The 17,955-nt window shown below is 42.5% G+C and overlaps 1 protein-coding gene across 3 annotated transcripts in view; it reads right to left on the bottom strand.

Annotated features, from left to right (window-relative positions):
- Window positions 1-1,018: 1,018 nt before the first annotated feature.
- Window positions 1,019-17,955, bottom strand: part of mlst8 (MTOR associated protein, LST8 homolog (S. cerevisiae)) — a 28,202-nt gene continuing 11,265 nt past the window's right edge. For all 3 annotated transcript variants that reach the window (XM_080206512.1, XM_080206513.1, XM_080206514.1), the window contains 5 exons: window positions 15,063-15,138; window positions 8,121-8,273; window positions 7,751-7,875; window positions 4,155-4,318; window positions 1,019-3,069 (listed from right to left, as the gene is read on the bottom strand). In XM_080206512.1, the coding sequence (XP_080062638.1) occupies window positions 2,951-3,069; window positions 4,155-4,318; window positions 7,751-7,875; window positions 8,121-8,273; window positions 15,063-15,138 (637 nt within the window). In that variant the 3' untranslated portion in view covers window positions 1,019-2,950. The remainder of the gene's footprint in view (window positions 3,070-4,154; window positions 4,319-7,750; window positions 7,876-8,120; window positions 8,274-15,062; window positions 15,139-17,955) is intronic.

Here is a 17,955-nt window from a genome sequence, read left to right as displayed (position 1 = left end):
GTTTGTGTGACGGATTGGCTGCATTCAAGGCCTTTTGTAGTTTATTGCAGTTTTGGGCAGAGCATAAGGCGATAAGACATAGGAGCAGAATTAGGCCGTTCGGCCCATCACATCTGCTGTACCATTCAATCATGGCTGACATTGGTTTCTCATCCCTTTTTCTCACAACCCCTGATCTCATCAATCAAGAATCTATGTCTCCGTCTTAAAGACACTCAATGTCTCCACAGCCTTTTGCGGCAAAGAGTTCCACAGATTCATCATTCTGGAGCCATACAAAGCTGTGATACAACCAGAAAGAATGCTTTCTATGCCGCATCTGTAAAAGTTGATGAGAATTGTAGCAAACATGCCAAATTTCCTTAGTCTTCTGAGAAACCAGAGGCATTGGTGGGCTTTCTTAACTACAGTGTTGGCATGGGAGACCAGGAGAGGTTGTTGGAGATCTGGACACAGAAAAACCTGAAGCTCTCAACCATTTGTACTTTGTCCCCACTGATGTAGATAGGGGCACGTTCTCCTCTATACTTCCTGAAATCGATGACAATCTCCTTCATTTTGTCGACATTGAGGGAGAGATTATTGTCGCCACACCAATTCACCAGATTCTCTATTCATTCCTGTACTCTGTCTCGTCATTGTTTGAAATCTGACCCACTACGGTGGTGTCATCAGCAAACTTGATAATTGAGTTGAAGGGGAATTTGGCCACAGAATCATAGGTGTATAAGGAGTATAGCAGGGGGCTAATAACACAGTCTTGTCAGGCGCCGGTGTTGAGGATGATCGTGGAGGTGGTGTTGTTGCTTATCCTTGCTGATTGTGGTCTGAGAGTTAGGAAGTTCATAGAACATAGAACAATACAGCGCAGAACAGGCCCTTCGGCCCACGATGTTGCGCCGACCAGTTACAAAACAATGACCCACTAACCTAAACCAATCCCTTTTCGTCCATAAACCTATCCACGGATCTCTTAAACGCCCCCAAACTAGGCGCATTTACAACTGCAGCAGGCAGTTCAGGATCCAGTCGCAGAGGGAGGTGCTGAGGCCTAGGCCACGGAGTTTGGAAATGAGTTTCATGGGAATAATAGTGTTGAAGGCTGAACTGTAGTCAATAAATAGGAGTCTGACATAGGTATCTTTGTTATCTGGGTGTTCTGGGGTTGAGTGCAGGGCCAGGGAGACGGAGCCTACTGTGTATCTGTTCCGGCGATAGGCAAACTGTAGTGGATCCAGGCAGTCGGGGAGGCTGGAACTATTTCATGCCAATGACTAACCTTTCAAAGCACTTCATGATGATGGATGTCAGAGCCACCAGGTGACAGTCATTAAGGCACGCTACTTGGCTTTTCTTCCTGAAGCAGATAGGGACCTCAGTTTGTTGTAAAGAGAGGATGAAGATGTCTGCGAATACCCACACACTGATGATCCTGCTGATCTGTGCGGGATCTGAGTGCTCACCCAGGTACCCCATCCAGGCCAGTTAGTTTCTGTGGGTTGACCTTCAAGAAAGCTGCTCTGACATCTGCAGCAGTGACCTCAGATACAGGTTCATCTGAGGCTTCGAGGTGGAGGGAATGCTCTTGCTGACCTCTTGCTCAAAATGGACGTAAAATGCATTGAGTTCATCAGGGAGGGGTGTGTTGGAGCCAGCGACTTTACATGCCTTCATCTTGTACAGCCTGTTATGTCTTGCAGGTCTTGGCATAGTCGGCAGGGGATTCTCGCTTGTGGGTATATGGAATCAAATCAAATTGGAAGGCTGAAAAGATCACATCAGCATTAAAAATAAAACGTTTGGAGGGAGGAATAGATGATCCGTAGCAAATTCAATAACAGACTGATTTCAGATCCAAACAATTGGTGAAAGGTTATCAAAACTTTAATTATGTCTCTCTCCATAGATGCTGCCTGACCGCTGAGTATTTCCAGTATTTTGCAGTATTTTGTTTTTATTTCAGATTAAGTATCCACATTTTTTGTTTTTGTATATATTTCAGAGACACTAGCTAGTTCTAAAATGACATCAGCTATTTAGAGACAAGAGAGAAAGAAAAGACTTGCATTTATATAGCATCTTTTGTCTCTATAGGGCATCCCAAATATGGCAGCTTAATAATAGAATCTTGTGAAACCCCCTTGCACAAAAAAACGAAAGCAGCATCCATTCGGGTATAGAAATAATTTTTATTTGTGTGCAATGTTAATGATCTTCCTCCGTAGCAGCAGTTTGATGATTCAGGTGCTCACTAACAGATGGTAAAATCATTGGTCCAAATTCTCTCTCTGCAATTTGTGAGACGGTTGTGTCACTGGCATAAATATGTTCACTTGTTGCAGATCAAATGACTTCCATTGTAGGAGTGAAAATAAACCAGCGCAAAATTTAAATTCTAGTGTTATTAATTAGCTTCTCTCCTGGATCAATACTAGTACATAGCAGGAAAAATAACAGAGAGCTTACATTTTCACACTATGCAAAATATCCTTAACTTATATCCTCAAAACACTCATCATCAACACCGGCAATAAACCTATACTTACCAATATCTTATTCCTGTATTAGAGAGCTTACGGTATGCTTCAGATGGTCCAAATTTGGAAGCACAGTATCTAGAATTGTGTTGCTGGGCATTTCTTTTCACAGTTCAGGTGGGCACGAAATGAAAATATCACTCAGCTCTGTGCTTTACTGAAATCTTGGTGTGAGAACTGAAATTTACTGAGCCATCACAACTTCACAGGTCACGTCATAGTCAAGCCTGCCAAAGGTGCACGCAGAAATGTTCCAGTCCTCAGCAGCTGACTGATTTTGTCTTTTCAGAGACTTCCAAAATACTAATCTGGCTGGGAGCTGTTTCAACAACATGAAACTGGAAAAGGAACAGCGGTGAAGAGAGCAATGGAAGAATAAAAGAGGGGAGAAGGCAAGCATCCCATGGAAATCTTCAGCTCAGCACACTATCATTGAAGGCTAGGCAGACTACTGCTTTCTGATGGCCACTGTACTCCCGTTTAATTTCACCAGTCTCCACGCACCACAACCGTGCAAGGTTATCCGAAGAGGCTAAGTGGAAAGAAGAATGTTACCTTTCAGTATGCACAGAATATCTATCGGCCATAATTTAGATTTATGGATTAAAATCATCTTAACGTACTTTAGAAATGGCTTGAGCTAATTCAATTGTAAAACCCTCACAAGCAGCCTCGCTTAGTGGATAAAATCAGCACTATCTGAATGGTTGTGTCAGGCTAATGTACTTTTAGAAGAAAGAATCTGAACTTATTTAGCATTTCTCACAACCATGGCATGTTCCAATCTTTTTGCAGCTAATCAAGTACATTTGAAATGTAATCATTGTTTAATGTAATTAGAAGCAATTAATTTCCTTTCAGGAGGTCCCACAAATAGCTTTGAGATACATCACCAATCTGTATGTTTCAGTGATGTTGGTCAAGGGATAAATAGTTGGCAAGGAGAATTTCCCTGCAAATTTTCAAAATATATCATTGAATATTTTACATCCATCCAACAGATAAATTGGGGCTTCAGTTTAACATCTTTTTCTAAAGTCAGCAACTCCAACAACATAGTACTCGCTATTATTCTGGAATGTCAGTTTAGGTTATGTGCTCAAATCCTGGATTGGGACTTGACCTCATGACATTAGACTTAGGGCCACTGAGCCAAAGCTCAACTTACAAAACAAAATATGCAAAGTCTTCAGTTTTATTCCAAACCCAGCACATTTCCAAAGTGGTCTGCCACATATTTCCATTGTTAGCCTGTGAGACTTTACTTTGATGTGGAGATGCCGGCGTTGGACTGGGGTAAACACAGTAAGAAGTCTCACAACACCAGGTTAAAGTCCAACAGGTTTATTTGGTAGTAAACACCATTAGCTTTCGGAACGCTGTTCCTTCGTCAGGTGAGTGGGTGTTATGAGACTTCTTACAGACTTTACTTTGGCATCACGACATAAAATAAAAGAATCAATGAGGCTTTTCAGAGGTACAAATTCTTCCAGGAACTCAAATCATGTCTCAGCATCGATCTTCATAAAACCTGCTGATAATACTACAGCAGTTCTCAGCACTAGTGTAAAGAATGCTAAAATGGAAGCAGCTTTAATTTCACAGTAGACTTCTTACCTGTGACAATATATTGTGAATCCCCAGAGAATGCACAGTCCCACATCCAGCCCCGTGATGTCTCTCCTGGATTGTTGCTCTTGATGCTAAGCTCTGTCATCAGCGAGAAGTTTGAAGTCCTCCATATTTTACAGGTTTGGTCAGCTGAGCATGTAGCAAGAAGTCTGTTAGGAAAGATAACAGCGCTAATAGTGGCACTGCAATATGATTCATATTTTACAGGGCCGACTAATGTACAAGTGCTCTAGGATATACATCATGATGATTTCAAGCAAGATAGTTATAAAGCACACTGTTAACAGTGTTTTGAAGTGGGATCAAGCCATAATACACAATATTGGGGTAGCTAAAGAAGCATTGTTCTAAAACAAATCAGAGGCTTCATTATGCCTTAGCCTTCCTAACATACTCAGATGCTTTTGATATTAGAACATAGAACACTACAGCACAAACAGGCCCTTCGGCCCACAAGTTGCGCCGATCACATCTATACCTACTAAGCCGAGTTCGCCTCCACCACCACCGACGGCAGCCGATTCCATTCACTCACCACCCTCTGAGTGAAAAACTTACCCCTAACATCTCCTCTGTACGTGCTTCCCTGCACCTTAAATCTGTGTCCTCTCGTAGCGACCATTTAAGTCCTGGGAAATAGCCTCTGAGAATCCACCCTATCTATTCCTCTCAACATCTTATAAACCTCTATCAGGTCGCCTCTCAACCTTCGTCTCTCCAGGGAGAAGAGTCCCAGCTCCCTCAACCTAAGGCATGCCTCCCAATCCAGGCAACATCCTTATAAATCTCCTCTGCACCCTTTCAAAAGCTTCCACATCCTTCCTATAGTGAGGTGACCAGAATTGCACACAGTACTCCAAGTGGGGTCTGACAAGGGTCTTATAAAGTTGCAGCATTTCCTCCCGACTCCTAAACTCAATTCCCCGATTAATGAAGGCCAGTGCACCATACGCCTTCTTGACCACATCCTCCACCTGCGAGGCCGATTTAAGAGTCCTATGGACCCGGACCCCAAGATCCTTCTGCTCTTCAACACAGCTAAGACTCCTACCCTTGATATTGTACTCCTGCATCCCATTGGTCCTGCCAAAATGGACCACTACACATTTATCTGCGTTGAAGTCCATCTGCCACTTCTCCGCCCAGTCTTGCATCCTATCTATGTCCCGCTGCAACTTCTGACATCCCTCCAGACCATCCACAACACCACCAACCTTCGTATCGTCTGCGAACTTACTAACCCATCCCTCCACTTCCTCATCCAGGTCATTTATGAAAAACAGCAAGGGTCCTAGAACAGATCCCTGGGGCACTCCACTGGTCACCGACCTCCATGCAGAAAGAGACCCATCCACAACCACTCTCTGCCTTCTGCAGGCAAGCCAGTTCTGGATCCCCCTGGATCCCATGCCCTCTCACCTTCTCAAGAAGTCTTGCATGGGGGACCTTATCAAATGCCTTGCTGAAGTCCATGTAAACCATGTCTACCGCTCTTCCTTCGTCAATGTGTTCAGGCACATTCTCAAAGAACTCAACTAGGCTTGTAAGGCATGACCTGCCCTTGACAAAACCATGTTGACTATTTCTGATCATTCTAAACTTCTCCAAATGCTCATAAATCTTGTCCCTCAGAAGCCTCTCCATCAGCTTATCAACCACTGAGGTCAGACTCACCGGTCGGTAATTTCCCGGGCTATCCCTGTTCCCTTTCTTGAAAATAGGAACCACATCCGCAATCCTCCAATCCTCCGGAACCTCTCCCGTCTCCATCGGCGATGCAAAGATCATCGCCAGGGGCTCTGCAATCACTTCCCTCACCTCCCACAGTAACCTGGGGTACATCTCATCCGGTCCCGGTGACTTGTCTATCTTGACAGAGTTTAAAAGTTCTAACACATCCTCTTCTTTAACATCCACATACTCATCTTTTCAGACTGCTGCAAACCTGTAGTACAACCTCCCAGATCACTTTCCACCGTGAATACCGAGGCAAAAAGTACTCATTAAGCACCTGTGCCATTTCTTCTGGTTCCACACAGACTTCTCCCCCTTCACCTTTTATAGGTCCTACCCATTCTCTTCTCATCCTTTTACTTTTCACATATTTGTAGAAGGCCTTGGGATTCTCCTTAATCTTACCTGCCAAGGCCTTCTCATGACCCCTTCTGGCTCTCCTAATTTCCTTTTTAAGCTCCTTTCTACAAGCCTTATACTCCTCTAGATCCTTAACATCTCCTAGCTCTCTGAACCTTTTATACACCTTTCTTTTCTTCCTGACTAGGTTCACCACAACCTTCGTGCACCACGGTCCCCGCACCCTACCAAAACCTCCTTGTCTCATCGGAACATTATCGTGCAGAGCTCCAGTCAAACATTCCTTGAATATCCGCCACCTTCCTTCTGTACTTTTCCCCAAGAACACCACCTTCCAGTTTATTCGTCCAATTATCTGCCTGATGTCTTCATATTTCCCCTTACTCCAGACAAACACCTTCCTAGCCTACCTGATCCTATCTCTTTCCATGGTGATATGTTCATTAGAAAGGTAATTCTCAACAGCTAATTTGTCTCCAATAAGGTCTCCTTTCAATGGCCTGTACACTTCCAGGTCCAGTTGGTCATTTACCCCATGTTCAGCCAGTGTTCAGTTAGAAAACTGAATAAAACTTTTGGGAGTGGGTGGGAACATTTAAATCAGCAGCAGAAGCAATGGAGGTACAATAGCTCTCACGAGGAAAACAGTCAAAGGATTGAGGATAAAGAAACTACAAGCAGCATTAAGCACTGCTAACTGATAAATACACACCAACTATCTATAGTGGGAGGTAGCAGCTGTACACCTCTACCTTATCCTGTCATCTGTCACCGCAGATCTATCACCAGGTGGGGTGGGGTGTGTGGGGGTGGGACTATGAAGGGAGACTAAAGAGACTGGGTCTGTACTTGGAGTGTAGAAGGATGAGGGGGGGATCTTATAGAGGCGTATAAGATAATGGAAGGGATGGATAGGGTAGAGGCAGAGAGATTCACCTGGATGTGCACAAGACTACTGTAATAAAACACACACACCCTCCCCCCCCACACACACACACACACCCTCCCCCCCCACACACACACACACACCCTCCCCCCCACACACACACACACCCTCCCCCCCCACACACACACACACCCTCCCCCCCCACACACACACACACCCTCCCCCCCCACACACACACACACACCCCCCCACACACACACACACACCCCCCTCACACACACACACACCCCCCTCACACACACACACACCCCCCTCACACACACACACACCCCCCTCACACACACACACACCCCCCTCACACACACACACACCCCCCTCACACACACACACACCCCCCTCACACACACACACACCCCCCTCACACACACACACACACCCCCCTCACACACACACACACCCCCACGTTTTGGATCACAGGCAAGGTACTTTGCAGCGGCCTCAAGTTGGACAATCTTCTTATGACATCCCTCACTGATCAGTACCAGAAGCGAATGAGAGAGTTTGGGGCTGATTAGTACATCACATAAAAGAAAGGACCTACGTGGAATCAGGGCTGAACTTGCAGCGAAGAGCGTAGCGTTTATGAGCTGGGATTTTAGTTTTGGGAATGAGTTGAGTGACATCATCACCAATTCCCCCTGTCAGGTTCCACACATAGCAATTACCCTGGAGAGTAAGAAAGAGCAGAGAAAAAAGGTGTGGGTTAGACCAAAACATCAACTGGACCATTGATCACACAACCTGCAGATCCATGTCCCTCTGGGCACAGTAACCCCAGCTCCCCTTGTCACTGGCACCCCATGCAACCCCCCATCCAACTGCAGGTCTCATTCATGCTGCTCTAATTTGTGCCTTAGTCTGGTTTGGAGACCAATGAAGATCTACACTTCTCCTGGTTCCAAGTAACTTACTGAACTATTGATCGCTGCCATGTAGCTTGCATCTGGATCTATGTGAACAGCATTGACTGAAACATCTGGCTCAGGAATCAGCTGCTCGTTGTGGTCAGTTTTCAGATCCCAGATGTGAATGGCTCCACTTTGATCACCAACAATCAGCTCTGCCTGCAAAATAATTCACATTGTTCAGAGTACAAAGCAGAGTTTTACCTTTCACAATGAGGACAGAAGAGTGAACATAAGAAGACTCCTACATCTGTTGCTGTTAATGTTATTGAATGGTATGCCCAATAACTTCTACAATGACATTCAGACATCTCTAGGAACAAGGGACTTATCAAAAATCTGGGGTTGTTCTCCTTTAGGTAGAGAAGATTAAATAAGGTTTCTGATAAGTTTTCTCAGGTAAAATTATTTTTACCAGGTGGAGAATCAGAAACCAAGGGATATAGGTTTAAACATTATTGGCAAAAGAACTGGGGAGATGAGGGAAATTTTCTTTTTATACAAGTTACCATGATTTTGAAGCTACCATTGAAAAGAAGGATGGTAGCAGATTCAATATTAATTTTCAAAAAGGAATCCAATATATGCATGCAAAGGAAAAAATAACAGGGCTATGGGGAAAGAACAGAGCTGGTTGGATTGCTTTTTCAAAGACACAGCATTGACACAATGGGTTGAATGGCCTCCCTGTATTTTCAGATTCTGTCAATGATCCAAGCTTAAAAAGAATTCTATTTTCTCCATATATCATATACCTCAGTATCAGAATTCAGATCGTAAGCTACCCTGCCATTTTTCCCATATCCTGTGTATATGCATCAGTATCAGATCATGAGCTACCCTGCTATCCCAAAACTATTACTATCTAGCCATTGTCCGATTTTAGCATTGCTCCTCTTTGCAGTAGTATGATTTACTAGCAATAACAAGAGTATTAACTATCAAAGAAATGGCAGGGCTGCTTCAACCTCTAGTGTGCACATCCTATGTTATGTGTGAACTCCAGGACACTTCCTATGTCTTGGATAACCATTTATGCAGGAAGTGTCATCAGTTGTAGTACCTTGAGCTCCAGGTTTTGAAACTTGAGCAGAAGTTGATATCACTGTACTGCAGAGAGTTTCGCGGGTAGCAAGTTTACAGATGGAGGCACCCACAACTTAAAGAGTACGTAGAGAGAGAGCAAATGGATGACCACCAGTCAAAAATGATCAAGCAATTAGTGCAGGAATCTCCTGAGTGCATCCTACTTTGTAACCTGTATTCAGCTCTGAATATTGACAAGAGCAATTATTCATCTGAGGAGTGTAGCCTGGACAAAGTCTTTGGCACAACAGCCAACCCAGATGTACATGAAATACAAGGAAGATGGGAAAAACAATAGTGATAGCTGAAATAGGTAGGTATTTCTGCAGCCACAGAAATGAATTCAGAATACTATGTTGCTTCTCTAGTGTTAGGGTCACAAATGTCACTGAGTGGCTGCAGGACACCCAAAGGGGAGAGGGTGAAGAGCCAAAAGTTGTGGTCCATTTGGTACAAGCAGCATAGCTCGAAAGGGTGATATGGTCCTACAGTCAGAATTTAGGCAGCTGGGTAAGCTACCAAGGAGGACCTCACGGGTAGCACTGCTGTGTCACAATGCCAGAGACCCAGGTTTGATTCCTGGCTCGGGTCACTGTCTGTGCAGAGTCTGCATGTTCTCCCCATGTCTGCATGAGTTTCCTCAGGATGCTCTGGTTTCCCCCAAAAGTCTGAAACATATACTGGATAGGTGCATTGGCCGTGCTGAATTCTCCCTCAGTATACCTGAACTTGCGCCAGAATGTGGCGACTAGGGATTTTCACAGTAACTTCATTAGTGTTAATGTAAACCTACTTGTGACGAATAAATAAGTAGTAATCTCCAGATTACTCTCAGTGCCATGCACAATTGACTATTGAAATTGGAGGACAAAGCAGATGAACGTGTGGCCAGGAAGATGGTGCAGGAGGGTGAGCTTTAGTTTCTTAGAACATTGAGACCAGCTCTGGGGCAAATGGTCCTATATAGACTGGACTGGTTGCAATTAAATAGAAACATGACGAAGTTCCTTGCAGGGAATTTTGCTGGTGCTATTTTGGAGGGCTCAAACTAACTTGGCAGGTGTGTGACAAAGAGATAATATCAGAAAGGAGTACTAAGGCACGTAGATTACTGGTAGAGATAGATCGCACTAGAATAAAGAAGAGGAAGTTAATAGGTCAGGTCAGAGCAAAGTAGTAAATAATAAGGTCTAAATCATGTTTACTGTGCATGTATGTGAATACACAGAATCTGGTAAATAAGGTTGGTGAGTTACAAGTGCAGATTACCATGTGGAAATACAGTATGGTAGCTAAAACAGAAGAACGGGATTGGATGTTAAATATTCCTGGATACAAGGTGTTCAAGAAAGATTAAAAAGGAAGAAAAAGGGGAGGAGCTGCAACACTCTAAGAACAGCATTAAATGCTGGAGAAAGAAAATGTTCTAGAGGAGGGTCAAGGACAGAATTCGTTTGGCTAGAGCTAAGGAATAAAAATGGCACATTTCATTGCTCGGTGTAGTCTGTAGGCCACTTATTGGAAAGAATGTGAAGAAACAAATTTGCAAGGAAATTTCAGAGGTGCAAACATTATAGGGAAGTTATAATGGGAGGCTTTAATAATCCTTATGTAGACTGCGGTAGTAATCATGTAAAGGGTAGAGAGGAACAAGAGTTCCTAGAGTGGGTTCAAGAAAACTTTCTACAACAGTATGGTTCCAGCCTAATGAGAAAGGAGGCACTGTTAGATCAGGTTTTTAGGAATGTGGTGGATCAAATGTCAGTAGGAGAACATTTAGGGGACAGTAATCATTGCATCATGAGGTTTAAGCTGATGATGGAAAAGGACAAAGAACAGTCCTGTGTAAGGATGATTAACTGAGGGAAAGCCAACTTCAATGGGGTAAGAACAGATCTGGGCCTAATTAATTGGTGTCAAACGTTGGCAGGTAAAAAGGTAGCTGAACAATGAGCTTCCTTCACAGAAGGATATTCTGAGTACAGTCAAGGTATATCCCCTTGAAAGGTGCCTTGCCCTTGATAGGGCAAACAAAGCCAAACTCTCTTAAAGACAGAAGAAACAGAAATTAAGACAGATGTCAGGTAAAAAACACAACTGAGAATTAAGCTGAATCTTGAAGATTCTGGAGGGAGATTAAAAAAAAGCAAATAAGAGAAGCAAGGAGGGACTATGAAAAGAGACTGACAGCTAACATAAAAGGGGAATCCCAAAGTCTTCTAAATGCATATAAATGGTCAAAGGAGTAAGGCTGATTAGGGACCAAAAATAGAATTTATACCTGGAGACAGAGGGCACAGCTAAGTATTAAATTAAATTCTTTGCATCTGTCTTTGCGAAGGAAGACGATGCCACCCAGACCAAGGTGAAAGGGAAGTAACTTGGACAATAGGAGGGTTTCATATTGATAAAGAGGCTGTATTGGAAATGATGTCTGTGCTTAGCTGATAAGACACCAGGACCAGATGAGATGCATCCAAGGATATTGAGGGGAAGTGAAAGTGTAAATTGCAGAGACACTGGCCATAATTTTTCAATCTTCCTTAGATACAGGTGCCAGAGGGATCTAGGTGCTCTAGCATGAATCACAATAAGTTAGTATGCACGCACAAGTAATTAAGACTCATGGAATGTTATCCTTTATTGTTACAGCTTAAACATAAAAGTAAGGATGTTATGCTTCAGTTATACAGGGCATTGGTGAGACCATATCTCAAGTATGGTGTGCAGATTTGGTCTCCTTATTCAAGGAAGGCTGTAAGTGCACTGGAGGCAGTTCAGAGGAGGTATACCAGAATGATTCCTGGAATGACGGGATTGTATTATGAGGAAAGACAAGACAGACTGAGTGTGTTTGCTCTGGAGATTAGAAGAGTGAGATGCAGCTTGATTGAAGCAAGATCTTGATTTAAGATTCTGAGTGGTAATGACAAGCTAGACATGGAAAGAATGCTTTCTCTTGTGGGTGAGTACAGAACTAGGGAATGCTGTTGTAAAATTAGGAGTTGCCCCATTATGACACAGAAAAGGAGAAATAGTTTTTCCTCAGAGGCTTGTGCAACATTGGAATTCTCTGCCTCAGAAGGCATGTCGGCAGGGTCATTAAATATTTTTAAGGTGGAGGTAGATAGATTCTTGTTAGGCAAGTGAATCAAAGATTATCGGGCATAGATAAGAATGTAGAATTAGATCAACAATAATCTTATTGAATGGTGGACCAAGGTTGAGGGGCTGAAGGCCTACACCTGCTCTTATTTCATATGCTCATATTTGATACAGTGCCACATAACAGACTTGTGAGCAAAGTTATAACTCATGGAATAAAAGGGGAAAGTAGGAACATGGGTACAAAAACTATGAAAAGAAAATAGTATAATGGTTAATGGATGTTCTTTGGCTGGAGGAAGGTTTGCAGTGGAGTTCCCTGCAGGTCAGTGTTGGGACTCTTGATTTTCCTGAAAAAAAATTAATGAACTAGACCTCAGTGTACACAGTACTGTTTCAAAGTTTACAGACATGAAACTTGGAAGCATTGTGAGAAGGATGAAGAAAACCATCAAGAAGACATGGGAAATGGCAAAGCATCAGGATCTGACTGAAAACCAGCATGTTTCTCTCCAGCTAGTTTTCTTGCTGGATATTACGGCACTTTGTCAAAAGAGTGTATTTCACATTGCCATTTTGAGGGACGGGGCCGAAACACACTAGCAAAGGTAGCTGAGATCAAGTGTGCTGATCAGACTAAGAAATAACCTCCCCCACACCTCATGAGAAGCGTCACTCCCCCACCCCGCCAATAGCATAGAGGTCTCACCCTCCCCCCACAAGATCAAAACCAGTATTTATCTCTTCCCACCACCCCAGTGATCAACGCAGGCATGCCTCCCACCCCCATCAACTGACATCACAGAATTCCCCCACCACCCCCGCAACCATCAGTCATCACAGGCATCTCCCCCTCTTTTTCTCCCCCCCTCCCCCACTTACACCTTAAACACATCACCAACATCTCCTTCTCTCTTCCTCCCTACACACACAAGCACCACCTACCTACCCCAAGGAAGCTCCCACTAGGGTCCACCTATGGCACTGCCAGGTTGGCACAGTGGGGAACTGCTCAGGTATGTCCCTCTCCCCAGGTGCCATACTCACTTTTGCACTCATGTGGGGGTCCCCATGATAGGTTCATGACTGGATTAATCTGTTGTAACTGACAATATAGTGGGGGAAATACATGGCAGCAGGGTGTTTACATTTAAAATCATTTAAATTAGGTTCTTATCCTTTGTAGGTGTGAACCACATCACTGGCAAGAGCAGAAAAATTCACGTGACACGTTCTCTCCAGAGACTGTTTCCCAATTCCAGATTTTCAGCCTGCATTGCCATTTTCTCTGACAGCAAATGAAAATCACCTCCATAGGGAAGATGGTGGAATGGGAAGATAGGTGGCAGATGAAGTTCAACGCAGAGAAATGGAAAGTGAATCATTTTGGCAGCAAGAACATGGTGGGATAATACAAAATAAACAATAAAATTCTAAAGGAGCTGTGGGAGCAGAGGCACCTGAGTTTATATAGACATAAGTCATTAAAAGTAACAGGACATGTTGAGATAGTAGTTAATACAACATCCTGTAACCTAAGCTTTATTAATAAGGCATTAGGTACAAGAGCAAGAAGGTTATGTTGAACTATTAGCTTGACCTCAGCTGGAGTATTGTGTCCAGTACTGGGCACCACATTTTAGGGATATGAAGGCATTAAGTACAGAAAAGATTCACAAGAATGGTTCCAGGAATTTCACATATGAAGAAGTTGGTATTGTTTTCCTTAGAGAAAAAAAAATGAAGAGATTTTATAGAGGTATTCAAAATTATGAGGTGTCTGGACAGGGTAGATTGGGAGAAACAGCTCCCATCAGTGAAAATGTCAAAAATGAGAAGGAACAGATTTAAAGTAATTGTCAAAAGAAACAAAAGCAATATGAGAAAAAAACTTATTCACACAGCAAATACTTAAAGTCCAAAATGCAGTGCCTGACATTGTGTCGGAGGCAAGCTCAGCTGAAGCATTCAAAAAGGAATCAGGTTATCAGAAAAGGAAGAATGTGCAAGCTTTCGGGAAGAAGGCACTGAATGAATTATTAATTCAGAGTCATTGCTGACACGATGGACCAAACGGCCTCCTTCTGTGCTGTAATTCTGCGATCCATTTGCATCCTTATGTTTCATTTCCTCAAGAGATAAAGCTAATATTAAACCACATTTATCACTCATTCTTGCTGCTCTGACATAGTTATGATATTTTGATGCTTTTTGAATTGGGTAATTTGCCAGTATTCAGAGAGCATAGTCATGTTGCAATTATATTTAAATCACATTGTGGGATGTTGGTGCTTGTGGAGCACAGCTTCCCTTTCCTGCTAGATGTTGGACTCTCCACGTCATTTTAAATGGTGCAAGCCCATGAATGATCAGATTTATTGAATTCAGTTTTCTAAAATCAAAACTGATCATCTCTACACACGTGACTTCCAGCAATTAAAAAACACCATAAGTATTACTGGAGCATTCAATATCTTCATTTTCCTATGGTTCAGAGACAGGTTTAGCCCTTAGGTCATGATTTTGTAAGTCAGGCTCAGATCACAGATAAGTACTGACAAGTTATGAAGAGACTTTGCAAAGTGCAGCAGCGCCACATACTGGCAGGTAATGCATACTGTGGGCAAACTGAAAGATGGATTTGCAGCTTGAACCCTTTTCGTGTCTTCACAAGAGACCAAACACAGAGCTTCTCAGCGTGAGTAAGGAGACAACATCTTTTCTCCAGTTTTGGTGTTTGGTAGTAATACTCCTTACCTGATTAGGATGCAGGCAGACACAATTAATAGGAGCGTTGACCTGGAAGATTCTCTGACATTGCAGATTACGTGACCTTTCAAAAGAAAAGGATTTCAGGCTAAGTTTTAGATGGACAACCACTTGTTTTTGTACAGCATCTTTAATATAATAAAATGTCCCAAGGACACTTTAGAAAAGAATTATAAAGCAGAATATGACACTGAGTAACATGACGACAAATTAGGGAAAGTGACCAAAAGCTTGATTGAACAGGCAGGTATTAAATAGTGTCTCAATGGAGGAATGTAAGATAGACATTGAGGGGGTTACGGAGGTCTGAGCTTAGAGTCCAGACAGCAAAAGGCATGTACACCAAAGTTGGCGCAATTAAAACTGGGGTTCTTCAAGAAGGCCAGAATGATAGGAAAGCAGATATTTCATTGAGTTGTGGGGCTGGAGAAGGTTACAAAGATAGGAAGGGTAAAGGCCATGGATGGATGCTTGAATTTGACAGAAACAAGTTGACTAGATATGAAGATTCAAGATAGAAATAAAAGTGGATTCAACAGCAAGTATATCTATGGAGGGTTAATACAAAACAAAAATACTGCGGATGCTGGAAATCTGAAATAGAAACAGAAATTGCTGGAAACGCTCAGCAGATCAGGCAGCATCTGTGGAAAGAGAAATAGAGTTAATGCTTCAAGATTTATGATGAATGAACATCAACCTGAAATGTTAATTTTGTCTCTGTCTCCACTGAGGCTGCTTAATCTGCTAACCATTTCATAAGAACATATTTCCAATCATTTTTCTGTACATCTATAGAGATATATACTGTGGAGACATTTGCTGGATGCACAACATTTGTTTCTTCCGTAAATAAGGATAATTAAGTGAAGTCCTTGTGAAACCAAACTCCAGATGGAAAAAAAGGAGGCAACTGAAACCTGGGGGATCTGGAAACATATGAGTGTTAAAGCCTCAATGTTTAAAAGGCAATGTTTTGACCATTCACATTCAACTGCCTGGTTTAAATTTAAACTTGGCAATTAACTGTTCGCTGGTGCATTCGCCATAGAAAAGCCTCCACCAAAGTCCACTTGCCAAGCAATCCGCACCCTCTTTTCATGCAGTATAAATTGTTATTCTCTTTGAAATATTCTTGAGAATCTGTTCTAAAGAAGCAGATGTTCTGTTTTGGTTTCCAGCCAATCATTTTCAAAGGCCTATCAATCTCCATTGTACTCTAAACCCTGCTGACCCCGACAAATTTCAGAGTTTTGGGAGACCAGTATGTTGGCAGTTACGTGAGAGAGAGGGTTAAAATTTCACAATTGCCTTTCTGCATATCTACATTCCCAACTTATCAGTTTCAGGGGGGATTTTTCACACACTTTGAATTGTGTACCAATTAAACGTCAAGATGGACTGGTTCATGGTTTCCCAGCACTTCAGCACTTTCCACATATGTACATATGCCAATGCTCCTCTTGCGAATTAAAATTCACGCCAAATCCCCCTAAGATTGTGCACTTTTTTCCAGGACAAGATAGTAAGGTATTTTAAAAAGTCATGATTTTACAAGAGGGAAGACGCTCAGTCTATTGGCAATGGCTGAATAAACTAGGCTTGTACTCGTTAGAGTTTAGAAGAATGAGGGGAGATCTTATTGAGACATATAAGATGATGAATGGGATGGATAGGATTGAGGTGGAGAGGCTCTTCCTGCTCAGAAAGGACAGTAGGACTAGAAGGCACAGCCTCAAGATAAGGGGGGGGTGCAGTTTAGAACAGAGTTGAGGAGGAACTTCTTCACTCAAAGGGTGGTGAATCTCTGGAATTCTCTGCCCGTTGAAGTGGTGGAGGCTGCCTCACTAAATATATTTAAGACGTGGGTAGATAGGTTTTTGATAGGCAAGGGGATTAAAGGTTATGGGGAGAAGGCGGGAAAGTGGAACTGAGCCACGACAGATCAGCCATGATCTTATTGAATGGCAGGGCAGGCTCGAAGGGCTAGATGGCCTACTCCTGCTCCTATTTCTTATGTTCTTATGTGAGGACACTGCCGATGCTACACATTACATACCTCAGTGTTTTCACTGATTTATAAATTAACAATCCTTCTGCCTTAACTGAACAGTTCTTTTAAGCAGTAGATTTACTACAACTTTTGTAATACTGTGGTACAATTCATTTATTTCAATGATGGAAAAAGTAGTATAGCACTGGGGTCATCGTCAATCAATCCATACTATTTGTAGTGTTTTGATATTTTCAGTGGTAGTAAAATTTTGGTTTTATGAAATTCATATAGTTATAACAGGTGAATGATGATAAAAAAATCCCATGGCAATATTTTGAGGGAGTAGGAGAGCTCTCCCTGGCAAATAGCCAATTTTAACTCGTATCACCAAGTAAAAGGATGTGATCATTAATACATTACTATTTGTGAAACCTTAACATATGTAAATTAGCTGCTGTATTTTTCAAATTAGAGATTATGTTTCAAAAAATATTTCATTGGTTAAGTGCTTTGGATCATCTTGAGGTTGTGAACAGCAGCTTGTATTTATCTAGCGCCTTTAACGTAATAAAATGTCCCAAGATATTTCACAAGAGCACACAAAGGTATATTAGAGCAACTGGCCAACAGTTTGGTTAAAGAGATAGGTTTCCAAGAGTGTTTTCAATAAGAAAAACAAGGTACACAGTGTTTTAGAGGAGGGAGTCCAGCACTTAGGGCATAGGCAGTTGAAGGTGTGGCCACCGATGTTTAAGCAATTAAATCACGTGCAAGAGATCAGAATGAAAGTGCAGATATCTCAGAGTACACAAGAATAACTGCGATATTGCCAGGACTCAGGGGCACCCCCATCCACTCCCTTTCCCCATTCAGCAGATCTTCTCC

Source organism: Carcharhinus amblyrhynchos, chromosome 18 (genome assembly GCF_965287045.1).
Source record: "Carcharhinus amblyrhynchos chromosome 18, sCarAmb.v2.hapA, whole genome shotgun sequence".
NCBI lineage: Eukaryota > Metazoa > Chordata > Chondrichthyes > Carcharhiniformes > Carcharhinidae > Carcharhinus > Carcharhinus amblyrhynchos.
Note: the sequence above shows the minus strand (reverse complement) of the source record. Positions and strands in the feature narration are given on the sequence as shown.